Below are 27,783 nucleotides of genomic sequence, written 5' to 3'. Positions count from 1 at the left end.
CTTTCCTTTACATCATACATGTCCCTCTGGCATTTCAGACTTAAAATGGTCAAAAACCCAACTCATTATCTATTCTATCTGAGCCCAGGTTCAGTCCCTGGTTGGGGAACTAAGATTCAACACGCTGTGTGATGCGACTGAAAAAAAAAATCCAGACAAAACAAAATAGACCTCAGGTGATACTGCCACCCTCGCTAGCCAGCTTGCTTTCCCTTAAATACACGGACAATCTCACGCCTCTCTACGTTCACTGATTTTATCCCCTGTGCTTTCTCCACCATCACTGCAGAGCCGTTTCTGAACGTGCTGTCTCAGGGTCTTTGCAGATGCTGTTCCCTTCTATCTGAACACCCTGTCCCTGCTTCAAACTCTATTCACCCCCAGAGTCTAAAAATGAGCTGGACATATTTACCGGGAGCTTTCCATAATCCCTTGTTTCTCTTTTTCAACCCCCAGAATACTTCTTCTTCACACAAGGCTCTGATCACATGCTAGGATTTCAACACCCTGGGGTGGCAGTGGGTCATGGCTGGCAGAGATGCCGTTTTCCTTTGAATTGCCAGAACTCAGTGTCCTCACATAATAGATGCTCAGCCAATGTGAGATGACTGACTACCATGACAACCTATACACGCCAGGCTGTATGTATGCTCGTTAAAAAAAAAATTAATGACTAACAGGATATGAAAAGGAGGTTCTTATTCAAAGAGCTATGCCCTATGGTTTACACTTTATGCTTTTGTATCAGAAAGAAAAAAGTAAAGCTAATAGATCCATGGCTTTTTGGAAGGAATGATGCTAACGCTGAAACTCCAGTACTCTGGCCACCTCACGTGAAGAGCTGACTCACTGGAAAAGACTCTGAGCTGGGAGGGATTGGGGACAGGAGGAGAAGGGGACGACCGAGGATGAGATGGCTGGATGGCATCACTGACCCGATGGAGGTGAGTCTGAGTGAACTCCGGGAGTTGGTGATGGACAGGGAGGCCTGGCGTGCTGCGATTCATGGGGTCGCAAAGAGTCGGACACGACTGAGCGACTGAACTGAACTTCCCCGGTGGCTCAGTGGTAAAGAATCCACCTGCCAATGCAGGAGATCCAGATTTGATCCTTGGGTCGGGAAGATCCCCTGGAGAAGGAAATGGCAACCCACTCCAGTATTCTCGCCTAGAGAATCCCATGGACAGAGGCGCCTGGCAGGCTACAGTCCATGGGGTCACAAAGAGTGGGATACACCTTAACAACGAAACAAGAACAACATGGAACACATCCCTGTTCTTCTCTGCCGCCAACCCCGCCTCTGCATCCCGTCTTGCCACCCACTGTGTACTCACGGTGCTGCTGGCCTGGGCGTCCCTGCAGCCAGTGCACTACTAAAGGACAGGAGCCAAGTAGTGTTCATCCGTCACACAGCCTAGCATGTAGTTAGGAGCAGGCGGCCCACGACTTCTTTCACATTTTTGCTCAAAACGGTTCACACAATGAGATATTAACAACTGCACGTTTGAATTATATTCAGCATGCCTATTTCACAAGGCTGGAAAGTAAACATATTCTAAAAGTTCCTTCTTAAGTCAGGAACAGTATAGGCAGAACATGTCACCACTAAAAGAATGTTCAAGATTAAGACTGTACTTAGAACCTCATCTTATCAAATCTTATCTTACCCCTATTTTAGCTTTATCTTATCCTATTTTAGCTGCAGTTTTGAATACTGTAGGGAAATGCAGGAAGGGATGCTAAACCTTTACTTTTTTCTTAGCATTATATTTATATATTTTAATTGTAGGATAATTACAATATTGTGATGGTTTTTGCCATACATCAGTATGAATCAGCCATTGGGTGATGTATGGCAAAAACCATCACAATATTGTAATTATCCTACAATTAAATAAATAAATTTAAAAACAAACAAACAAAACCAGAGAGACTTCATCAACCCTTGACAAAATGTCAAGCCTGTGGCCACAGCTGCTTTCTACAGCTGGATGGGAAAAGCATCAGGAATAAGGAGAGCTTGATCCCGTGGGGATGGAGCCCTGTGATTATTGAGTAGGAGTGCCCGTCTGATGTAGGCTCTGGGGTTCTATGCCAGACACCTCCCAGGCCCCTCTCCTCCCCATCCAAGGAAACTGGGACCAGGGCAGCTTGGGTTAATGGGTCAAGTTCCAGGGGTAATTCACTCAGATGTCCCTGTTTACACAGGAAAGTAAGCCTCTTGGGTGGCTGCAAACCCAAAGACATGGGACCAGCATGCAAGAAATCCCAATAAGCCACCTTGTCACTTCTGAAACCTCCCTGATATGGAGCAACAGATGGAAAAGAGAAGGGAGAAAAAAGCGAGTGAAGACTAGAGACGAGTCAGATATGTAGACAGAGGGATTTATAAGGTACAGAAGACCAAAGAAGTTCTCTGGATGTTGATTTTTGGAAGACAGTAATAACCAAAAACGTGACATAGGTTACTTCCCAAAAGAGTACTGGCAAAGGAGATGGGTGCTTAGTCGGTCAGATGTGTCCGACTCTTTGGGACCCCATGGACTGTAGCCCTCCAGGCTCCTCTGTCCATGGGATTCTCCAGGCGAGAATACTGGACTGGGTAGCCATGCCCTTCTCCAGGGGGTCTTCCCGACCCAGGGACTGAACCCAGATTTCCCGCATTGCAAGCAGATTCTTCACCGTCTGAGCTACCAGGGAACCCCACCGGTAAAGGAAAACAATAACAAACCTAGTTCTTTTCATTTGCCAGTTATTTCGATTTTCAACAAATGGGAGTTTACTCTATTCAAGTTCAATATCCATACGGGAGTCTTCAGAAAGAGTGAAACTTTTTGACAGTGCTCATATTTATATCTAGAAATACGAAGGATGCATGTTTGAGCCTTGTGCTATCAGATGACAAGATACAGCCCAAGCTTCAGCTCTTGCTAATTAAACGAATCAATTAAGAGACTACAGTTGCAACTGTGTAGCTGCTGTTCTATAGTAGCAATAACAACCCCGCGGGGAGGTCTTTTACTACATTAAAATGCTGTCCTCCACAACTCCATCTGATATTATTAGAAACAGTTATTTGTGTCTTGCTGTCATATTAGTAGCAAAGGCAAATTATGGAAATATGCAGACCAGAATGGTCCCAGTATGAGACCAGGTTGGGTTTTCAGCCTCCAAGGGAACAATTGCTGAAATTCCAAAGTTCCCCAAAGTTCTTTAATGGAACTGATAAATCTATCAGCACAGCATCCATTTAGAAACTAGGTAAGGGTCACATATTTACATACTTTCCTGCTAAGCTGATACAATTCAACTAGATGAATTATCATATTAAGTTTACCCTCCTGAGTTAAACTGATGGAGTTCAAAATTGTTTTCGATGGTTGTCATTAATCGCTGTTACTTCGTAAATGCTAACTTTGAAATCTAATTGTGCTAGCGTACCAAGGGTCATATTAATACCATTCTTAATGGTAAATCTTTGTAAAACATGTTTATTCTACTGATATTATTACTCAAGCTTTCAAGGCTAATAAGAAATAAAGTATATTTATTATCAATAAAAACTTAATTTAAAATGTACAATTTGAGATTTAAATTAGCTTTAGGAAGTTCAGTGTGATTTGGTTTCATTAAGATCCCTGGCTAAGCTTCAAAGACATATAATCTGATAGTTCCTCAAGAGTCCTTGGGTAAATGCCAACAGCACAGCTATGAAGAAGCTGCTCAGTGCAATGTAGGTTATTTTCTCTTTCGGGCAAATGCATTGTTCCCACAAGAAAAAAAACTCAGTCTTACACAGATACGTTTGTCTTAGAATTGTGGTGTTTTAAAGATAATGGTACTTTAAAAAAATTAAATACAAGCAATGATTACAATACAAAATTTGGAATCAAATGGTAACGTCTGTATTCTTCAAGTAGTAACAAAATATTCATCCTTATTGTGAATCACAGTTCAAGTAAGGAATCTGGGTTATGTAAAACACTGAACCTCTTCCACTTCTTTGTGAGTTTATACTATCTGACATGCACAAACTCATAGCTTCACTAAAAACGTGTCAGCAAAACAAACAAGCAAAACCCAGACAATCTACAATTTGAGTAGGCACAGATCACCTGGAAAAGCTCTGGGGAGGAGAGCTTTGACAGCTAAACACACGTTATGGACTGAATGCCCGTGCCCCCTCCACCCACTTCATACATTGGCGTCCCCATCCTCAATGGGCCGGTATGTGGAAGTGGCGCCTTCGGAAGGTAACACGTTTAGGTGAGGCCATGAGAGCTGGGCCTGGCAGAGGACAGGCCAGTGAGGAGGCCCGGATGCTAGCGCCTGACATGTTTGAAGACGAGCAACTAGGCGGGCTGAGCTGATGTGTATTTTAAAAGGATCACTTTAACCGCCATATTAATTAGCAGGGAGGCAGGGGTGGAGGGGGGAAGGCTGGCTGCTGCAACAATTTGGACAAGAGGTGATGAAGACTTTGGTCAGGAAGGGGGCTGTGAGAATGGCGGAAGAGGGAATTCAAGGAAAAGACAAACTTTTAGCTTAAATTGCCATTTTCTGAGATAGGAAAAATTGTAGGAGAAAGTTTATGTTGGTTTGGGTTTTCTTTTGCAGGTTGTGGCTGTCAGGAAGTATTTTTTTCAATGTCTGAACCCTGAGAAATCTATTAGAATGCAAGGAGCAATAACAAATAGCAGAGACAGCACAAGCACCCTTTCTAGAAAGAGCACAGGAGGTCCAGAAGACCCTACCCATAATGTAAGTCTAGTTAGCTGATAAAAAAAGAGTGGCATGGATCTTTACGCAATGATGTAGGAAGATGTTCACAATTTACTGTTGCATGAAAAGATGTGTAAATCCGTTTCTGGAAGAATACGTCTATTGTTAAAAACTTCAAAACCTCTAAGGGATAAAATGAACACTTTCACAATGGTTAATTTTGTGTGTCAACTTGGCTAGCCAACAGTATTCAGATATTTGGTCAAACAGGATTCTAGATGTTTCTATAAAGGGTTTTTTGTTCTTTTTTTTTTTTTGGACAAGGCATGCAGGATCTTAGTTACCCGACCAGGGACCAAACCTGTGCCCCCAGCATTAGGAGCACAGAGTCTTAACCAATGGACCTCCATAAAAGTGCCATGGTTTTATTTTTTATTTTTTTCCTTTTTTAGATGAGGTTAACATTTAAGTCTCTGAGTAAATCAGATTACTCTCTAATAACATGGGTGGGCCTCTTTCAATCAGTTGAAGAAAAAGGACTAACCTCCCAAGTAGGAAGGAATACTACAGGCACACTGACCTTAAACTTGAAATGTAACTACCCTGCAGGTTTTGGAATTGCCTGCACAATCACAGGTATCAACTGCTTAAAGTCAATCAACCAACCAATCTCTCTCTCTCTCTACATATGCAAACATAATACACATACCCAGTTGGTTCTGTTTCTCTGGAGAAGCCTAATCCAATTTCTTACGACATGAATTTAAATAATATTTAAATTGTTTAGTTGAAAAAATAAACACATGCCAAAGTCTTTGAATGTGTGGATCACAATAAATTGTGGAAAATTCTGAAAGAGATGGGAATCCCAGACCACCTGACCTGCCTCTTGAGAAACCTATATGCAGGTCAGGAAGCAACAGTTAGAACTGGACATGGAACAACAGACTGGTTCCAAATAGGAAAAGGAGTACGTCAAGGCTGTATATTGTCACCCTGCTTATTTAACTTCTATGCAGAGTACATCATGAGAAACACTGGGCTGGAAGAAGCACAAGCTGGAATCAAGATTGCCAGGAGAAATATCAATAACCTCAGATATGCAGATAATACCACCCTTACGGCAGAAAGTGAAGAGGAACTAAAAACCCTCTTGATGAAAGTGAAAGAGGAGAGTGAAAAAGTTGGCTTAAAGCTCAACATTCAGAAAACGAAGATCATGGCATCTGGTCCCATCACTTCATGGGAAATAGATGGGGAAACAGTGGAAACAGTGTCAGACTTTATTTTGGGGGGCTTCAAAATCACTGCAGATGGTGACTGCAGCCATGAAATTAAAAGACACTTATTCCTTAGAAGGAAAGTTATGACCAACCTAGACAGCATATTCAAAAGCAGAGACATTACTTTGCCAACAAAGATCCGTCAAGGTCTTCAAGGCTATGGTTTTCCCAGTGGTCATGTATGGATGTGAGAGTTGGACTGTGAAGGAGGCTGAGCGCCGAAAAATTGATGCTTTTGAACTGTGGTGTTAGAGAAGACTCTTGCAAGTCCCTTGGACTGCAAGGGGATCCAACTAGTCCATCCTAAAGGAGATCAGTCCTGGGTGTTCATTTGAAGGACTGATGCTGAGGCTGAAACTCCAATGCTTTGGCCACCTCATGCGAAGAGTTGACTCATTGGAAAAGATCCTGATGCTGGGAGGGATTGGGGACAGCAGGAGAAGGGGATGACAGAGGATGAGATGGTTGGATGGCATCACTGACTCGATGCACATGAGTTTGGGTGAACTCCGGGAGTTGGTGATGGACAGGGAGGCCTGGCATGCTGCAATTCATGGGGTCACAAAGAGTCAGACATGACTTAGCAACTGAACTGAACTAATAACTATTAATCAGAAAAGCAAGAATAACTAAAAGTCTTATGTGCAACACTTAAGAATTACATGTTGGACAGGTGTCTTCACATGTACTTTAATCTATAAATTATACCACACCTCTATACATATATAAAGTACAAAGCATGAAGTAAATGGACATTGTTACTGATATCCTCTGTAACTCAGTGGCAAAGTCACTACTCTTTTGATTTAAGCCACAAACTTGTCCTCTGATATCCTCAAGTTACAGAGCCAACAGAAATACCCAATGTAAATTTACAACCTAAACAAGGTACCCCAAAGATATGAACAGACATTTTACAGATTATAAATGATACCTAACAAATGAATACAGAGAGAAATATGCAAATACCACAGCAATAAGTGGAGAAATGATATTAAAACAATAAAGTACCTTTTTCACCAAATTATTTTGGAAAATTATACTATTACTAATATGCTACCTATAAACTCATAAGTAAAAATAAGCGTGAAATAAGTTTCTTTTCACTGTGTAGAGCTATATAATTTTGAAATTATGATTCAATTTCATTAGAAGTGTGGACCTAATAGAAGAAGCTAGATGGAAAACTGAGCAAAAAAAAAAAAAACAAAACAAACATAAAATATCAGTCACCTGTTTTTGTTGGTTTATTTTTTTTTTTGGTTTTGCCACCTGGCTTATTGTGGGATCTTACTTACCTGACCAAAGACAGAACCTGGGCCCTCGGCAGTGAGAACACAGGGTCCTAACCACTAGACCACCAGGGAACCCCCCAAGGTCACTATCCAAAAGCATCTTTTTAAAATCTGTTTTTATTTTTATCAAAAATAGGGAGAAAGTCTCCCGCGAAAAAAAGTACTTCAAAGACTCAACAAACTGCAAATAATTTTTAAAATTATTTTGTGTCTAATAAGAAATAGCTAAACTTATTCCATCATGAGAATTTTCTCCACATGTTAAAGAATCCATTTCTTATACAAAGACATCTCACTTAACAGCAAAACAAAACCACGGTGAAGCCAAGCTCAAACACAAGGGCTAAAACCAGCCGATCACTTTTCCAAATATCTCTCTGTAAATTAAAAGAACATACAAAGTAATCATCCTTTCCTACTTACCACTGTGCCGAGAAACTGAATGCTCATGTTGCCCCCTGCTTCTCGAGAAAGACACTGGGGAAAAAAAGAGACGTAAAATGAATTCTCAGCCACACAAAAACACGTGCCTGAATGTCCACAGCAGCATTACCCCTAATAGCCGAACAACCCAAATGTCCATCGACTGATAAATGAATAAACAAAATATGGCATCTTCATGCAACAGAATATTGTTTGGCCATAAAAAGGAATGAAGGGCTGATACATGTATGAAGTCAGATGCCAAGCACCTCTTCCTATGCTTGTTGCCCACCTGTGCTTCTTCACTGGAGCAACATCTATTCAAGGCCTTTGTCCAACTTTTAATCAGGTTATTTAATCTCCTGTTGTTAAGCTGCAAGAGTTCTTTATATATTCTGGATATTAACCCTTTATCAGATGTATGACTTCAGTTTGAATCAGTTCTAATGAGCTGGATGAAACTGGAGCCTATTATACAGAGTGAAGCAAGCCAGAAAGAAAAACACCAATACAGTATGCTGCTGCTGCTAAGTCGCTTCAGTCGTGTCCGACTCTGTGCGACCCCATAGACGGCAGCCCACTAGGCTCCCCTGTCCCTGGGATTCTCCAGGCAAGAACACTGGAGTGGGTTGCCATTTCCTTCTCCAATGCATGAAAGTGAAAAGTGAAAGTGAAGTCGCTCAGTCGTGTCCTACTCTTAGCAACCCCATGGACTGCAGCCTAGCAGGCTCCTCCATCCATGGGATACTAATGCATATATATGGAATTTAGAAAGATGGTAATGATAACCCTGTATGCGAGACAGCAAAAGACACACAGATGTATAGAACAGTCTTTTGGACTCTGTGAGAGAGGGAGATGATTTGGGAGAATGGCATTGAAATATGTATAATATCATAAATGAAATGAATCACCACTCCAGGTCCGATGCATGATACAGGATGCTTGGGGCTGGTGCACTGGGATGACCCAGAGGGACGGTATAGGGAGGGATATGGGAGGGGGGTTCAGGATGGGGAACATGTGTACACCTGCGGTGGATTCATGTGATGTATGGCAAAACCAATACAATATTGTAAAGTAATTAGCCTCCAATTAAAATAATAAATTTATATAAAAAATTTATGACTTAAAATATTTCTCCCATTACACAGGATGCCTCTTCACTCCGTTGTGTCCTTTGATACACATTTTTTTTAATTTGATATAGTCCAATGTATCTATGTTTGCTTTTGTGCTTACAGTTTTGGAGTTATATCCAAGAAATCACTGTCAATTCCAAAGTCATGAAGTTTTTGCCTACATTTTCTTTTGGAAGTTTTATAGTTTTAGGCATTATGCTTAGGTCTTTAATCCACTTTGAGTCAATTTTTGTATCTAGTGTAATGTAAGGGTCCAACTTCAATCTTTCGTATATGGCAGATCCAAGCTTTTACAGAAAATCTAATGAATATGATTATCAAATTTACGTTTTCAACTCCCATTTATCCTGAGTTCAAGACTCATGTAGTCATCTGTTAATTGGACATCAACACTTGGATATCTAATGCACATATTAAACCTAGCAAGTCCAAACAGAATTCTTGATCTGCCTCTCCAAACCTGCTTCTCCTCTAGCCTTCCCGTCTCGGTAAATACTATCATCATTCACTCATGGCTCATCTCCAATTCTTTAACTTCCTTCATACCCAGTTTCTAATCCACCTACTGATCTTTTCTGTCTTCCCTCCAAAATATATGTCAAATTGGTTCACTTCAAGTCATTGCCACCACTACCACCTTAGTCTACGCCAAGGGTTGACAATTTTTTTCTCCAAAGGGCCAGATTTTGCTAGATTCTTCTCTTGATATCTGCTTTAGTGTAACATTATTTTGCAATTTAATCACTTCCAATTGAAGGGTAAGTGAAATATCCTCAATAGTACAGGTATGTAGATTAGAAAATATGGAAATATTCTTTGCTTTTGCGTTGAGATTTGAAAAATGCTGTTGGATCTATAGTCCACTTCTTGTTTTGACAGCCCACGGAGTCTAAAAAGCAACTTGACATTAGCTGTGACTCAAACATCAGTTGTCAAAATGACTCTGCCACAGTGTGCCTTCTGCATGTAAATGCTGTTTTGTCTTACAATTTCAGCATGAATTCATTAAGAAATATTATCAAGTCCACAGCACAAGCTAATTTTCAAAGCCATAAGATGTTCCATAATAGTGGCTGAGGACAGTTCTTTCTGTTTGGAAAATATTCAGTCTTGGTCCTGCATCAAAAAAAAAAAAAATCTCAACAAACTCCTAAGCCACTGAACTACTATCAAAGGGGAAAACCAGGGCATTGAGTTGCTACATATGATAAAACTCCATAGACAGATAAAAATGAATAAAGGTGGCTGTGCTCTGGTAAAACTGTATTTATGAACCTGAAATTTGAATTTCATATACTTTTCACGTGTCATGAAACATTCTTTTTTTTCCCAACCATTTAAAATGTAATACTTCCAAACTTTAAAAAACCACTCAACTAGTGAACTGTACAAAAACTGGCAGTGGGCTGGACTTGACTGACTCCTCGTGGAAACCATCATCAGCACCTCTCATGTGGATGACTGCCATGGACATACAAATGATTTCCTTGTCTCTATCACTCGTCCCCAGGAGTCCACCTGCCTCATAGCAGCCCTTTTAAAGCACGTCTTGCTGCTGCTGCTAAGTCGCTTCAGTTGTGTGCGACTCTGTGCGACCCCAGAGATGGCAGCCCACCAGGCTCCCCCGACCCTGGGATTCTCCAGGCAAGAACACTGGAGTGGGTTGCCATTTCCTTCTCCAATGCATGAAAGTGAAAAGTGAAAGTGAAGTCGCTCAGTCGTGTCCGACTCTGTGCAACCCCATGGACTGCAGCCCACCAGGCTCCTCCGCCCATGAGGTTTTCCAGGCAAGAGTACTGGAGGGGGGTGCCATCGCCTTCTCCTAAAGCACGTCTTACCATTCTTCTATTCAAACTCTTCAAAAGTTTTGCAGTAGGAATTGAATAAAACCCAATTTTCTGGGCCTACAAAGATCCTATACGACCTGGTCCCTGTCTATATTTAGCACTCTCCTAACTACACTTGCAGAGTACATCATGAGAAACGCTGGGCTGCATAAAGCACAATCTGGAATCAAGACTGCCAGGAGAAATATCAATAATCTTAGATATTCCAGATGACATCACCCTTATGGCAGAAAAAGAAGAACTAAAGAGACTCTTGATGAACATGAAAGAGAAGATTGAAAAAGTTGGCTTAAAGCTCAACATTCAGAAAGCTAAGATCATGGCATCTGGTCCCATCACTTCATGGCAAACAGATGGAGAAACAATGGAAACAGTGACACAATTTATTTTCTTGGGCTCCAAAAATCACTGCAGGTGCTGAATGCAGCCATGAAATTAAAAGACGCTTACTCCTTGGAAGGAAAGTTATGACCAACCTAGACAGCATATTAAAAAGCAGAGACATTACTTTGCCAACAAAGGTCTGTCTAGTCAAGGCTATGGTTTTTCCAGTAGTCATGTATGAATGTGACAGTTGGATCATAAAGAAAGCTGAGCACCGAAGAATTGACACTTTGGAACTGCGGTGTTGGAGAAGACTCTTGAGAGTCCCTTGCACTGCAAGGAGATCCAACCAGTCCATCTTAAAGAAAATCAGTCCTAAATATTCATTGGAAGGACTGGTGCTGAAGCTGAAACTCCAACACTTTGGCCACCTGATGCAAAGAACTGACTCATTTGAAAAGACCTTGATGCTGGGAAAGATTGAACGTGGGAGGAAAAGGGGATAACAGAAGATGAGATGGTTGGAAGGCATCACTGACTCTGGACATGAGTTTGAGTAAACTCTGGGAGTTGGTGATGGACAGGGAGGCCTGGCGTGCTGCAGTCCATAGGGTCGCAAAGAGGACACGACTGAGAGACTGAACTGAACTGAACTGACTGAACTACACTCACATTGGAATAGCCCCTGAGGCTGGCAAAGACTAAGGGCAGAAGGAGAGTAGGGCATCAGAGGATGAGATGGATGACTGGATGGCATCACCGATGCAACTGACATGAACTTGGGCAAAGCTTGGGAAATGAGGAGGGACAGGGAGGCCTGGTGTGCTGCAGTCCATGGGGTTGCAAAGAGCTGGACACGACTCGGTGACTAAACAACAACTACACTTGGGAAACTGACCTTTCTTCTGGCCTCCACACAAACCAGTCCTGTTCCTGCCTCAGGGCCTTTACACTTGCCATTCTTTCTACTTGGGACTTTCCTCCCCTAGATTTTTGTAAGGCTGCCTCCTGCTCCCCACAGGCTTGATCTCAATGGTAGCTATTCAGAAAGGACTTCCGAACAAAAGCTTCTCTCCCTACATAAAGCTATCTCCCTAATCATCTTCTATGATTATCCTGTTACAGTCTTCACTGACCTTCTTAGCACTCAAATTACCCTCTTTATGTGTTTACGTGTTTGGCATCCACATCCTCCTGATACAATGTAAGTCTTGGTCACCGCTGTATCTCCTGAGTCTAGTACACTGCCTCAGTTGTACTGGCATTACTTTCTATGTAGGAGACATTTACAAAATACAACGGTTCCTTTCCCTTACCCTACAAGGGTTGGGCTGAGTCCCAGGCAAATAGAAGTAATTTTGCAATACGTAAAATGGAAACAGGTTTAGAATTTATATTTTTACAAACAAGTAAATTGTAACAATGAATATGTAAACCATACATGTAAGTACCAATAAGTTACTCTAAACTTCCCATTCAATTGAAAGCAAGTTAAAATTACATATATATGGAGTCTCAGATTGTTTTCACCACAGCTACTCTAGTCTGTGTACTTGAAAGCATCCACATCTAACATATCTCAGCAATAAAGACGGATGTAGTAGAAAACAGGGAAATAAAAGTTTACTCAAAATTGGAATTTACTTGGCTACAGGAAACAGGAATGTCCACTTTTCTCACAGGCTAGAATTGAGACAATTTGGTTTATGAATCCACAAAGAACAAAGCACTCCATGCTTACGATGAGTCTGAGGCACACCTAAACAAACACAAACTGGCCACTTGTTAGGCTCAGAGCAAATATAAAATAAAACTTAAAACTTTATTTTATTTTATTTTCCTGAAACATATCCTACCCTAAAACATTTTCTCCAAATATTTTACCCCTTTCTCTATTTTAAATGGCACTTCATAGCTAGACGAAAATGGCCTTTTTTGTTATTCTAATAGTCTGCTTCAACATTTATAAAATATATTCCCTTTTCCCTTCTTTAAGGAAAAGAATATTTAAGAAGACTTTGTTAATGCAACAATTTCAACATTTGTTAGAATCAAATTCATGCACAATTAGCAAGATTGCTCACTCAAAAAAAGCAAAAACATTCACAAAGTTTTTAAATGCTCCAAAGATATCTCTCAGATAATAAAATCAGAGGCAGTTTCACCTTTAAAAGTAATCTTGCTGAACAGTAAAGAGAAGAAACAGTCATAGTTGTCTCTTTCCCCTCACTGATTCCCAACTTGATAATATGTTTTAAAGGCCATTACTATGGGATTGGTCTTATCGGTCTCCAGTGCAGCTGCCTGCATTATTTTCCATAATCAGTGTTTATACTATTCAAAATCCTCTTCTTGTGGCAGCTACTAAAACATAATTTTCTACTTAACAGATAGTAGAGAAGAAAGAAGTATGTGTGTGTGGGGGGGGGGGAGGGGATTGAGAAAGACATTTTCCCATTACATTAAATTTTTAAAAGCAACTCCAAATCATAAAACACGTGCCCACTAGAGACAAGAGAATGGCTAAGCTTCTAGGCTACACTACAGAAGCAGGGAGGCCTTCACTGAAATGAATAGTTTGAATTATGGCTGTAAATACATCCCAGCTGTTAAATAGGGATTAAATTTTTTGAAGCACAGTGAAAGGAGCTATTTCTGTGCTACTGGTGGGCTTGTTTCTAAGATGTGTAACTGTAATTGATGTTTTCAGGAATGTGAAAAGGAGATGGTTAATAATTACTCTTTCATTTCCTACTTCATTAGGAAAAAAATACCATCCTCTACTTCTTCAAGTTATTTATTTATATATCCTATACATTCTAAATAGATGGTTTCATATTACATTTGATGGCTCCAGAGTAACCACATGCATATAGTTTAAAAATAACAGCTAATTACTTCTAAGGAAATGGGGAGAGTCATCTAAAAAATGTGGGGTACACTTATTTGGGGCCTAAAAACATAATTACTTTCAGATTCACTTTTTCTGATACTGGTGCAGTATAAGCAAAATGTAGGCTACTTCATTTAATTTTCTCATCAAAATATTCCTAACATATTTATTTTACCACCTGTACTCATACATTTATTCAGATTAAAACTAAAGTTTGTTCTCAGAAGTTGTGGGAGTTATTTTAATCTAAAAACCAGAAAAAAGAAAATAACATTTTTCACTTGTCTTCTAAAATGGTGAGAAAGTCCATTTTCTTTAGAAACAGAAAATCAAGGTTAAATCTTAAAAATCTATTCAAATTCTCTCTGGACAAGCATTTGGCAAATATATTACAGACATACATTCAACAAATACGATAACCTCTCTTCTATTATATTCATGTGCTTGTATACTATTCTATATTACAAAGGCCCACTCAGCATTTTAAGTTATCATGTTATATCATCTATTTAACACTGCAATCAATTCACAAGTAATCCATTTAATCTGGTATTCTGTAGTAAATAACATGAGATGCATGTGACATTATTCCAAATTTGTCTGCTTTAACATAGAAAATTTGTTCCACTTAGCTGAATATCAATGACCTATTCAATGCAGAATGCAATAGGACTGCAATCAGCTTTGTACTGTTATTTATAATAAATTTATCTTCTCTTGAAAATATTTAAGCAAGAATATGAGAAATAAAAAGAAAAAAGCCTTCAAAGGTACACCATGAATAGCTGCACATCACACAAATGCGGAAATTGTTAAGACCTTAGCAGGATCTCAAGATATTTTCAAAAGTATTTAGCTACTCTTCAGGCCTGTAGACAACCTGCTGTGAGCAGGTGGGGAGAAGAAATCATGCCACACAAAGAAGCAGGCCAATAGCAGTTAGTGGGCTCTGCTTGCAAATGTTCAAACAACGTGACTACGCAAAATGAAAATCTAGTATGGAAAACGCTAGCGAGAAACAATACATCAAATCCCAGCAGACAAATTACATTGTAAGAAACCAAAAACTGAATTGTTTAGAGTAAAATTAAAGCTCTTCTTAAAAAAAAAATTACTTCACAGGAACAGACTACACTCACAGGAATAATTTTTAAAAAGTTCTATTTATCCGGCACGTTCCAGAGTAGGAAGGTGCTTGGATGTGTGAAGAAAAGCAGTGAGCTTAACATGTATAGAACAGCAAAATTTTCTGTTTAGTTTCAACACTTCAGTTATACGTTCCAGACAGGAAATCACTTCACTTTTTTAAAAATTGTTCTGATTTCTGTTAAGCTTCTAAATAAAAATTTTAAAAGGTTGTCACCTACATGAGAAATTTATCTTCTCTTTAAAAGTGAATTTAGTTCATCTGTTTCTAATTTTTAATGATAAAAACCAAAACTGTGGTTGAAATGAGAAGAGGAGCACTTTCTAAAAATGTGTTGTTTTTTTTCCCCCTTGCATTAACACCATCTGACTTACAAAAGGTTTTATTTGTGAGCCGTCTAACTAGCCACATATGGATACTGAGAATTTGAAATGTGGATTAAGGCAACTGAGAAAATAAATTTATAGTTTAATTTTAAATACAGAAGTAGTATATATATTTTCTTTTAAACACAACTTCATTGTTTTGGTGTTTTCCACTTTAATCATTCAACTTACATTAGTTTTTGTCATATATATGTCAGGGGTACATTTTACTTCCAATATCACATTAGTAATTCTTAAATATTGTTTCATGTAGAATGTTAACACTTTGGAAATACTGGATTAAATAAATGGATTTTAAAAAAGAATTTCAGTTTTGTTTTCTTAATGTGGCTACTATGAAAACTCAAGAACTGCAAATATGAACAATATTAGATTCCTATTGGACAAACCATTTCATTTCATAACTTTTAAAATTAGTAATTTAGAAATGAGAATATGTCTTTCCACAAAGAATGAGAAAAGATTTTTGGTTTCTCAGGTTATATCATTAAGACATATTTAATATGCACTATTACTGATGGATTCCACATATACAGTGAAAATAGTAGGAAAGCTCTGGTATATAGCCAACAGTAAAAAGAAAATAATGAAGTACTATCATTTTATTTTCATTGAACAATAATATTTGAAGGAAAATGTTTAATTATTAGATGAAGAAATGGATTTTAAAAGTATTAAAATTCTAAAGAGGGCCTTTAAGTATCTTCAGGAGTTTTTAAGGTTTCTATCCCCAGTTCTTTATTATAAATTACCTTATTTCAAAACATATGCTCTCTTCCCCCATCAGATAAATGTATCATTAGCTCTAGACTTAAAGTTAGGAATAATGGTGGAAATTTGTGTCCAAGAGTATGATTCTCTTGAATCTTAAGTATTTAAAATACATTTAAAAAAAAAGAAAGTACCATGTAGACACATGGACATACTGCAGTAAGAGGTGGTACGTGCCATGAATAATCAGTGATGCCGGGGGAGAGAGTGCAAGCAAGGTGTGTGCACACCTGGCAAAGGAGGAACTGAGCAACAGTCTGAGGTGGACCCTACTCAATAACCATCAATAGGTGGTACTGATCGTCTTCAACAGCTCAGGTGCTCCCACGGCAACTGAAGGCAAAGAGGTACTTGACTGGAAAGAGACGTGCTATATAAGCAAGATACTTTCGTGGGCAAGTTCCTGGGAATACAGTGATTCTGCATCTGCACAGACCAACCCACCATGCTATCCAACAGAAAATGGATTTCGCAAACGTTGGAAGATCAGGAATTAAAGAGAATTGATAAAATGGCTAAAAAGGCTGTCTTATGCACATAACTTAACTTGATGAAGGCTTAGAGGAAGTCTAAACGAAGGTGCAGATACGGCAGATTTATTTCTGAGATCACAAAGATGAAAGGTGACTACCCATTCATCCACCCTCTCAACCATTCACCCACTTACTGAGCTTTACCATGGGCCAGGAACTCAACAAGGAGGTGGAAATTCAAGGTCAAATCAAAACTGAAACAGGTAATTCAGACCAATTAAAACAATTTAGTCATTTATAAAATTCATTATCCAAATAATGGTACATGCCAACATACAATTTATTTTTAAGGAAATGAATGGATAATATTAAGTTCATGAGGCTTACCAATAAAAACAAGGAAAGTGAACAGACAAATGTAACCTGACTGGAGAAGGGAACCAACTACTGAAGCAAAAGTAAGGCTTCCTCCCCAAGTATTAATATTTCTTCATCTAATCAGATAAAGATGTTCAGTGCTCTTTCCATGTAGACACAGGGTGGTGGAGGTGAAAGCCGCTCAGTCGTGTCCGACTCTTTGGGACACCGTGGGCTACACAGTCCATGGAATGCTCCCGGCCAGAATACTGGAGTGGGGAGCCTTTCCCTTCTCCAGGGGCTCTTCCCAACCCAGGGATCGAACCGGGGTCTCCTGCATTGCAGGCGGATTCTTTACCACTGAGCTATCAGGGAAGGCCGGATTATCAGGGAAGACTCTGTAGACACACGGATTCAGCAATAAAACTAGAGGGGTGTTAAATACCCACATATCCTTAAGCAAGATGGTAGACCACACTACCTAGCAGGACATGCTAGGCAAGAAACTAAGAAATGGCAAAACCAGCAATTACTCATTCCTACTTCAAGACAATAGGAAAGAGGTTAAAAAATAATTAGAGGACGTGAATTCTTAAGCTAAGAGTTCAAGGTTGAGAACTTCAAGGAATTCCTGAGACTCTCTTGATTTTCTGTGACTGGTGGATTTTGAGGGACACCTAGGGAGGATAAGCAAGACTCCTGGCAACAGGAAAAGAAGGCAAGACTGTGGCGAGGCACGCATGTGGCCCGGACGTGGCCACAGGGAAGAGACCCACGCTGGGTAACTTTAAGAGACTGTGCCTACCAGGAGGGACGGGAATCAGGAAAAGACAGAGCAGGGCATTAAGAGATCTGCAAGTGAGGAATTCCTCCCAAACCCACAAAATGTCCTAGAAGACCCAGACAGCTTTGGGCACTTGTCACGCCCAGGAAGAATGAATACTATGTGCCTTGGTCAACCTAGTTCCTCCAACAAGTTACTACTCACCCTCCCCCATCCTGCAACTCCGGAGAGCCCCAGAATAGCAGGTAGGAAGTGGAGGAGGATATAAACCAAGGAAGAAGAAAGCAACACTCTTGTATTCTCTAAAAACACTTCTCAGTCTGAGAAATTTTACCAGCTGTAATCGAGAGGTGTCTTGGGTTTTTTTAATCAGTTTTGACATTACAATGAACTAGACTTTCAGACACATTCTCTGCCAGATAGGCTGTGACTTTGCCTATGACCTGACAGTAACTTTACGGACTGTGAGAAGTGTACGTAAGCTTATGCATGGGAGGAAAAAATAAATTGAGATGACAAGTTTGAAAGAATGGTTGTAAGATAGTAACTTCTACTGGCAGTAAAAGAGTTCCATTTATGCAATGAGTTGGTTACACAGTAAAATAGATAAAGAAATGGCAAGTATTGAGAAGTACCCTGAATGCTTTTTTAATGACAATCCAGAAAATCCTGTCCCACAATGAGATGCTGCTTCACATCCATTAGGAGAGCTAGTACAACAACGGCAATGATCAGAAAATACCAAGTGTTGGTGAAAATGTGCAGAAATTAGTCCTTGAGTGGTGCTGGTAGGAGAGTAAAATAGTGCAGCTGCTGTTGAAAACAGGATGGAGCTTCTTCAAAAGATTACCCTAGAATTACCCTGTGATCCAGCAATTCCAATTGTGGGCATATACTCCTGAGAACTAAAAGCAGGGACCAGAAGAGGTATCTGCACACCCATTTTCATCCACAACAGCCAAAAGGCAGAAACAGCCCAAAAGTCCATCAACAGATGAACGGATAAACAAAATGTGATATGTATATATATATATATATATTTTTTAATGATTGATAATTAACTTTGACATGTATCACAACATGGGTAAACCTTAAAGACGTTATGCTCATCGAAATAAGCCAGGCCCAAACATACACACACTCTGTGAGCGCATTTCCGTGAGGAGCCTAAGGTAGTCAAATTCACAGTGACAGACAGCAGAACAGTGGCTGCCAAGCACCGTGAGGAGGGGGAATGGGGCGGGGGTAGGTACGTGGGAATTGGTTCAGGGAACAGAGTTTCAGTTTGTGAGGACAGAAAGTTCAAGAGATGGACAGTGGGTAATAGTGGCACACCAATGTGAATGTACTGAATGTCACTGACCTGCACATCTGAAATTGGGGAAAACAGTAAATTTCATGTTTTATAATTTATGTATATTTTAGCACAATTTTAAAAATCCTGATGAGGTTACAAAGTAGTGTGGAAGGAAGAAAAATCTTGATAAAAGTGCAGATCTGACCTCAGGCTGGCATAGAACTCTGGTAGGTGACTGGTGGGGGCTTCTCTGGAGGCTCAGTGGTAAAGAATCCACGCACCAGTACAGGAGAAGCAGGTTTGACTCCTGGGTGGGGAAGATCTCATGGAGAAAGAAATGGCAACCCACTCCAGTATTCTTGCCTGGAGAATCCCATGGACAGAGGAGCCTGGCAGGGCTACAGTCCATGGGATCACGACATTGGACACAACTTAGTGACTAAACCACCACCACCAGATAATGGGTGGCTTGGCATGTAAAAAAGCACAGAATGCAGGGTTCACTTTTAAAACCTTGTTTTTAAGAGGATAACCATCTAACAATGATAGGCAAGGCCAATACAAACAAATTAAAAAAAAAAACAATAAGAAAAACGGTCAAAGCAGAAGACCAGTGCTCATGGGAGACAGGATTCTGTGGTTGCCACAGTACCCCACTGTATGGATGTGAGTGTGAAAGTCGATCAGTTGTGTCCGACTCTTTGTGATCCCATGGCCTATACACAGTCTATGGAATTCTCTATGCAAGAATACTGGAGTGGGTAGCCTTTCCCTTCTCCAGGGGATCTTCCCAACCCAGGGATTGAACCCAGGTTTCCCACATTGCAGGTGGATTCTTTACCAGCTGAGCCACAAGGGAAGCCCAAGAATACTGGAGTGGGTATCCTATCCCTTCTCCAGCAGATCTTCCTGACCCAAGAATCGAACCAGGGTCTCCTGCATTGCAGGCAGATTCTTTACCAACTGAGCTATTAGGAAGCCCTACTGTATGCAGAGAGAATTCAACAAACTGTGTCAAGTTCTCATCATCAGCTTCTCCCAAAGTCAGCCCTCTCTTTTCTGTATGCTGGCAGCACCCTACTTTAGAACCCATTACCTCATGAGTGAAGTAATACGAATACTATATCTTCTAAATGAACTTTTCCACTCCCTCCTTCAATCCCATAACCCCTCTTTTATTGTTAAGACACAAGCTCCCACAACAGCATTCTGATGGACATTACTTTCCCCTGCAAAAAGTGTCAATGACATCTCTGTTGGTGATTGAAAAGCATAGACTCTTTAACCTTTCGTTCACAACTTGGCTTCTCCAACCTAATTTTCATGTGTAGCTCACATTACTTCCTTACTTGAATCTTCCCCATCCACCTCCCATTTCATGAACATACAAAAGTATCCCAAATGTCATCCGAGACCCTTAGCCTGCAAAAGACACACACAAACTCACAAACTTTAAGTGGCTAGGGATTCCCCAGAGATAAACGACAAATGAAAGTAACTGACAGCTCACAAAAGCAAATACAGTTCCAGTACTTCATATTACGGAAAAAGTCACTCTTCTGTTGACATAATTGAGGAACATTTCACAGAAACAAAAAGGCTTTTAAAGAATTTGGGGGTTGGAAAGGTAAGAAGGTGGCAGACTATTAATAGTAAGGGAGAGAAAAACATGACTGAAAGTAGTGATGGTTTCTGTGTTTTAAATATAAAATATTTAAAAAACTAAACATATTTCAAAAACTAAAACTGGATCCTAACTCACACCATGCACAATCATCAGTTCCAGAGGGATTAAGGGTTTAGATGCGGAAAAGCACAACACAAAACACAGAGGAAAGCGTGGGCAAGTATCTGGAGGAGCCTGAGGGCAGAAGAGGCCTGTTTAAATAAATACAAAACACACAGACCATAAAGGAGAAGATCGAAAATTCTCACGGTAAACCTCAGATTCAGAACTTCACTTGTAGAACTTGAAAAGGTAAAAAGTCACAAGCTACAAACTGGGAGAAGTTGCTTGTAAAACAAATAACTGACAGGGGGGCTCAGGGCACACAAATGTGGAAGAACTTCTGTGAACCAGTAAGAAAAAGACAGTCAAATGAAAAAATGGGCGAGGCATCCCTGGCGGTCCAGTGGTTAAGAATCTGCCGGCCAATGCAGGGGACACAGGTTCAATCCCCGCTCTAAGAAGACCCCACATGCCACGGAGCCCATGGGCCTCAACTCCTGAGCCTGAGCTCCAGAGCCTGGGAGGTGCGACCACTGAAACCTGTGAGCCCAGAGCCTGTGCTCCATGGCAAGAGAAGGCCCCGCAGTGAGACGTCCACACACCGCAACTAAGGGGAGCTCCTGCTCGCCACAACTAGAGAAAGCCCGCAAGCAGATAGAAAGATCCAGCACAGCCAGGAAACTAAAAATAAATAAAACTTTTTATCAAAAAAAAGGGGCAAAAGCCATGAACAGATATTTTGCAGAAGAGAAAACAGGACTGTCAATAAGAATATTTTTAAAATGCCATTGCTAATCAGGGAATATGAAAGTGAAGTTGTTCAGTCGTGTCCAACTCTTTGCGACCCCATGGACTGTAGCCTACCAGGCTCCTCTGTCCTTGGGATATTCCAGGCAAGAGTACTAGAGTGGGTTGCCATTGCCTTTTCCAGGGGATCTGCATGACCCAGGGATTGAACCCAGGTCTCCTGCATTGCGGGCAGACGCTTTACATCTGAGCCGCCAGAGCCTCACCAGGGAATATAGTACATGTTAAAACCACAGAAGTACTATTTAAATCCCTCAGTCAGGAAAAACTTAAGTCACCTGGTCATATGACAGGAAGAACAATTGTTAAGGGCACAGATTCCTGTGTTTGAATTCTGGCTCTTCCATTTACTAGCAGAATGCCCTGGGCCAGCAATTGAGCCTCTACAAGCCTCAGTTTCTCCAACTGCAACATGAGAAACAACAACACATACTTCACTGAACTGCTGTGAGGATTAAATAAACTAAAGAAGTGTTTAGAAGAGTCAATGCCTGGCATGGAAAGTAAACAAAAGTGTTAGCTCATTACTCATAGTGCTAATATCATCATCTCCATCACTACTGGTAGCATGTAAATTGGTACACCCACACAGGAAAAACCATTTGGCATCACCATGTAAGATTAAGGATACTGAGTCCCTAAACCCAGACATTCTACTGGTATATTCCTTGAAGAAACAGCTATTTCAAGAGGAAATGTGCAGTAAAAAAAAAATGGTCACAGAAGCATTGTGAACACGAATGTCTCTCTAGCGGAGAAAGAATAAACAAACTGTGGTGCATTAATATAACTTAGTAACATGTAGCATGGAAATAAACTACATTCACTAACACAGACCAAACTACAAATGAGACACTGGAGGAGAAAGCAGCTCAGGGAAGCCTAGACAGTGCGGTGCCATTGATACCAAGTCTAAGAACCTACGTAACTACATGATACATTGCTTGTTGTTTTAATCTGTATCTAAATATCCTGGTGGCTCAGACGGTAAAGAATCTGCCTGGGATGCAGGAGACCTGGGTCTGATTCCTGGATCAGGAAGATCCCCTGGAGAAGGTAATGGCAACCCACTCCAGTATTCTTGCCTGGAGAATCCCAGGGACAGAGGAGCCTGGTGGGCTGCTGTCTCTGGGGTCACACAGTCGGACACGACTGAAATAACTTAGCAACAGCAGCGGCAGCTACCACAAAGAAACACTCTTTCTGAACTCCAATTCTGTTCACATCATCACCTTCTTAGCTTAAGCTCTTCCATGGGCCCCACTGGCCTCAAAAGGAAGCAGAATCTCTACTATGTAACTCACAAGGCTTCAAACCCCTTGGCTCCTACTTAGTCACTTTGCTCATCACCCTATGAGCTTAATCTCTGATTGTTGTTGTTTGGTTGCTCAGTTCTGTCTGACTCTTTGAGACCCCACGGACTGAGGCACGCCAGGCTTCCCTGTCCTTCACTGTCTCCAAGAGTTTGCTCAAACTCAAGTCCTTTAAGTCAATGATGCCATCCAACCATCTCATCCTCTGTCATCCCCTTCTCCTCCTGCCCTCAATCTTTCCCAGCATCAGGGTCTTTTCCATTGAGTCGACTCTTCACATCATACTGGAGCTTCATCATCAGTCCTTCCAATCAATATTTGGGTTGATTTCTTTAGAATTGACTGGTTTGATATCCTTGCAGTCCAACAGACTCTCAAGAGTCTTCTCCAACACTATAGTTCAAAAGCATCAAACTTTTGGTGCTCAGCTTTCTTTATGGTTCAACTCTCCCAACCATACATGACTACTGGAAAAACCATAGCTTTGACTAGATGGACCTCTATTGGCAAAGTAACATCTCTGCTTTTTAATATGCTGTCTAGATTGGTCATAGTTTTTCTTCCAAGGAGCAAGTGTCTTTTAATATCATGGCTGCAGTCACCATCTGCAGTGATTTTGGAGCCCAAGGAAATAAAGTCTGTCACTGTTTCCATTGTTTTCCCATCTATTTGCCATGAAGTGACAGGACTGGAATGCCATGATCTTAGTTTTTCAAATGTTCAATTTTCAGCCAGCTTTTTCACTCTCCTTTTTTACCCTCATCAAGAGGCTCTTCAGTTTAGAAGACTCTCAACAGTCTTCTCCAACACTGCAGTTCAAAAGCATCAATTCTTTGGCACTCAGCCTTCTTTATGGTCCAGCTCTCACATCTGTACATGACTACAGGACAAAGGTTTATTTAAGGCAGTGGTTCTCACACTGTGGCCCCTGCTGCATGAACACGACCTAGGAACTCAGAAAGGCATGCCTCACCCACACCTACTACATGAGAATAAACTCTACAGGGGGGTCCAACCACTTGAGTTTTACCAAAAAGTTTTAGCCTTCCACTTGATTCCAAAGCACCCAAAAGTCTGAGCAGCACTGGTTTAAAGCATGAATGAGAGATGAATTAATCTCTGCAGAGCTCCATAGGAGAGCGAAAAGCACTGCGCAGCACAGTGGTTAGAGGCGCACATCCTGGGGCCCCGGGGCCAGGGCTCAAATATCTGCTCAGCTCCTCCCTGGCACTGCCATCCCAGGGAGGTTATGTAGCTTGTCTCGGCACAGATCCTACAGAAGGCTGCTTGGATTTCAATGCTGGTCCTATTTCCCAAGAGCTGTGTGACACTAAGCAAGTCATTTACTTTCTCTGGGCCTCAGTTACTTCATTTACCAAAGTATAAATACAAGCACCTGCTTCATGTACTTCTTGTGAAAAGGAAATGACTTAATATAATGTGCTATGCTTAGAACTCTACCTTATACCCATTAAGCGCTATTTATTACCATAATTATTATTAATTTCACAGGAACACATTATAGTTTAGAGATAAAAGAGAGTCGACACTGAGTACTAACGCCCACAGAAAGGAAGTAAAACTCATCTATTCTGATGAGGAAAAATTTTCCTCATCTTTTACTAGGTAAGTGACTTTTTTTTCCCCCAGTTTACCACTCACCTCTCCAAGTTTACTTTTTTCCCAATGATGGAGCACTTAACTAGAAGCAATAACCTTCTCCAAAGAGTCAAGGGGTCTGCCTTGAGGGCCATTTATTTCACATTAACACTTCTTTTTTAAACAAAGCACTTATGAAGAACGAAAAGAGATTTAATGCACATTATCCCTATGCTTGGGAAAATATTTCTGGGGCTTATTACAAACTTTGCATGTAAAAATGCTGGTAAGACACCCCTGTGCACAGTCATTGAGAAGAACACTGAAAATACCATGATGCAAAGATGTGGAGAGCAGGACTCTGTATCTCTCTCTCCTCACTACCAAGAGGTCATGTACTATGTCCCCCAGAACAAAGTACATGAATGTCAGCCACTGTACATCCAGGGCAGAGCATATTCTATTCACATAAACAGGGGCAACAAAACCATGTGTTCTGAAGACAGAATAACTGGACATCCCTGATACAAAATTATGCAGTGAAATTTTTCCAAGGGTCTCTTAGTGTTTAACCTCATACTTAGAAGATCAAAGAAAATGTAAGAGAGACAAAACATACCAGGGCAAGTCACAAAACCAAAGTCTAAATAGAGGGCTCATTACTGAGAGTTCATTGCTTCTTGCAACAACAAAGGTAATAAAATAGCAGCTTGAAAATGAGTTTAGTTATCAATATTTATTGAGATTCTAGAATCCCCTGCACCACAGTTTCTAATAGAAGTATGTATGAATCTGGGGTACATAATCTTTATCTGTGACTTTCTTGATTTCTCTAGGTTTAAAAAAAATCAGTTTCCTGTGTAAAATCAAGTTAAGAGAGTGCAAAAACATTTTCATAGAAAAGAAAAAAAAATGAGCATTTTTAATGCCATGGAGGGCTTACGATTTTTATTTGCATGTGAGAGCCACATGTTCTGTGCTATTCTGTTTTGTTTTTCCTAGACCTCAACTATGTGGTGAGGTAAAGGAATTTTCACAGAATCTGTTTTCATAATTTTCTACTTTCACATACAGGACACTGATTTCAAAGAACATTCAATCAATGCTAGATTTCAAGGCATATCCTCAATGCAACAACAAATTTTATATTGGGGGAGAAAAGAAGGGTTAACAAATTAAGATTACTTAATTTTTAAAAGGCACCCATGTGCTATGGCAAGTCAACCTGAGTAGCTCATGTTTCTGTTGATCTAATACCCCACAATTTCAATTACAGAGGAAAGAGAAGTAACAAAGTCATATTTTACAACTAAAAACCCAAAATGGCAAAGAAAACTGCTAATCTTCTAGTATTTTTAGAAAAGCACATAGGATGCTTTATTTATACCATAATATAATACATAACCTTCCTGGATTGCCTGGAAAAGGAACACGCTGATTCCTCAGAACAGGATGTAACTCAAGATTCTCTAAAACAAGAAAATATGTTCTCAACTATAAGATGCATGAGGTGGCTAAAATGTAGCTTTTCCCTACTGTATCTGTCAGTATTAGTGACACAGGTACCGGTGAGGATATTGACGGGGCCCTCTAAGTAACTCATCAGAACATTTACCTGTATCGTCCTCTGAGTGCCATCAACGTTGACAGACAACAAGGGTGAAGCCAGGTTCCACGTGCTGGTCACATTTAGTTTCGACCCATCAACTTCCACCTGTTGTGACACCAAAGAAGACTGTTACCATGAAGAAAGACAGAGAACTGATCTCAAGTTCATTGCTGCATACAAAGCAGCAGCCATCTTAAACAGATGGCTCCCCAAACAGCCTGTCATGTTTACTGCTCCCGCCATGAAAGACAGGGTCCACGAGAGTCTTCTCAGGCATCTCTGGGGAGAGGCGAAGGGCCTGGGCACAGCTGCCTCTGGGTACTGAGGTTTCGAGTGATTTCCAGTAAGTAACAAACAGCCTTCTAACTCTAAACCTATCTGGACATGCTACATTTACCGCAATTAGACAAGTAATGCATATAAATTTCAGTGACACTTTGCAACCCACACAACAGGGCTTGCATATAATATCCTCTCCAAGGACCAAGAAAGAACTTTTTCTGTGTTAATTTTAATGAAGGACTATGCATTGTTATCTTAATTAAACAGAAGCTTTAATTAGGCACAATTCTTTGGCGTTGAATATTAAACGTCTATTTGAACTTTGCAAACTTCCGTCATATTGCTGTCCATCATAAATGACTAATTTCATCAAGTCGTTGTTCATGGAGCTATCCCACAAAGCCCATAATCTTCTAAAACAGATATTCTTAGCAGGAACATTTTAATAGCCAAGTAAGTGAAAGCAACTGAAAAGAAAAAGAACTCAAAGCTAACTTAAAAGTATCATTCCTCATTTCTTCCTTTGCACTCACCCATTCCCTAATTCTTCAGTATGAGAGGGAAGGGAAAATATACATGATCCTTAACCATTCTTTCACTATCAATTCTGTTAAAAGACACTCACTAAAATCAAAGACACACACAGACTTGTACTGTTTAGAAGAGTACGTGCCTGCCTATACATTTGGATAGTTATTTGAGTGTGTGCTCAGTTGCGTCTGACTCTTTGTGAACCCATGGACTTTGGCCTGCCAGGCTTCTCTATCCATGGGACTCTTCAGGCAAGTATACTTAGAGTGGGCTGCACTTCCTTCTCCAGGGGATCTTCCCAACCCAGGGATTGAACTGGCATCTCCTGCACTGGCAGGCAGATTCTTCACCACTGAGCCACATGGGAAGGCCATTTATGTATATATATTTCCCCTCTAATGTGGTCATGAAGTCTAAAAACAAAGACAGGTTACTGACTATGTAATAAAGTATCAGTAGGACATACATCACGCACTGGCTTGAACTTCCAGGTTTAGTGGCCTCTCTGCACACAATAGAATTCAATTACAAGCAAGAGAAAAACAACAGCTCTGGAGTCACACTGACTTGGGACTCACTTGACATTGCTGTTTTACCAAATGAAAGTTGTATACTAAGTTGGTGTATTTAACTTCTCTGAGCTTCAGTTTCCAAACCATAATATAGTAAAAATGGCTATCTAAGAGGGTGGTAAATAAGTTAACATATGAAAGTCTGAACCAATATGCTTGTCAGGGTGGGTCATAAATATTTTCTCTCTTCCCCTGTC

General features: G+C 40.4%; 1 protein-coding gene across 8 annotated transcripts in view; it reads right to left on the bottom strand.

Moving 5' to 3' along the window:
* The window catches only part of PCCA (propionyl-CoA carboxylase subunit alpha), a 378,400-nt gene that overhangs the window by 64,353 nt on the left and 286,264 nt on the right, over positions 1 to 27,783 (bottom strand). For 7 of the 8 annotated variants that reach the window (XM_068984257.1, XM_068984256.1, XM_068984261.1 and 4 more), the window contains 2 exons: positions 26,208 to 26,306; positions 7,724 to 7,777 (listed from right to left, as the gene is read on the bottom strand). In XM_068984257.1, the coding sequence (XP_068840358.1) occupies positions 7,724 to 7,777; positions 26,208 to 26,306 (153 nt within the window). The remainder of the gene's footprint in view (positions 1 to 7,723; positions 7,778 to 26,207; positions 26,307 to 27,783) is intronic. The other variant, XM_068984258.1, reaches the window with a different exon arrangement.

Source organism: Capricornis sumatraensis, chromosome 12 (assembly GCF_032405125.1).
Source record: "Capricornis sumatraensis isolate serow.1 chromosome 12, serow.2, whole genome shotgun sequence".
Classification (NCBI taxonomy): domain Eukaryota; kingdom Metazoa; phylum Chordata; class Mammalia; order Artiodactyla; family Bovidae; genus Capricornis; species Capricornis sumatraensis.
The sequence above is the reverse complement of the archived record's forward strand: the minus strand, read 5'-3'. Positions and strand labels throughout refer to the sequence as shown.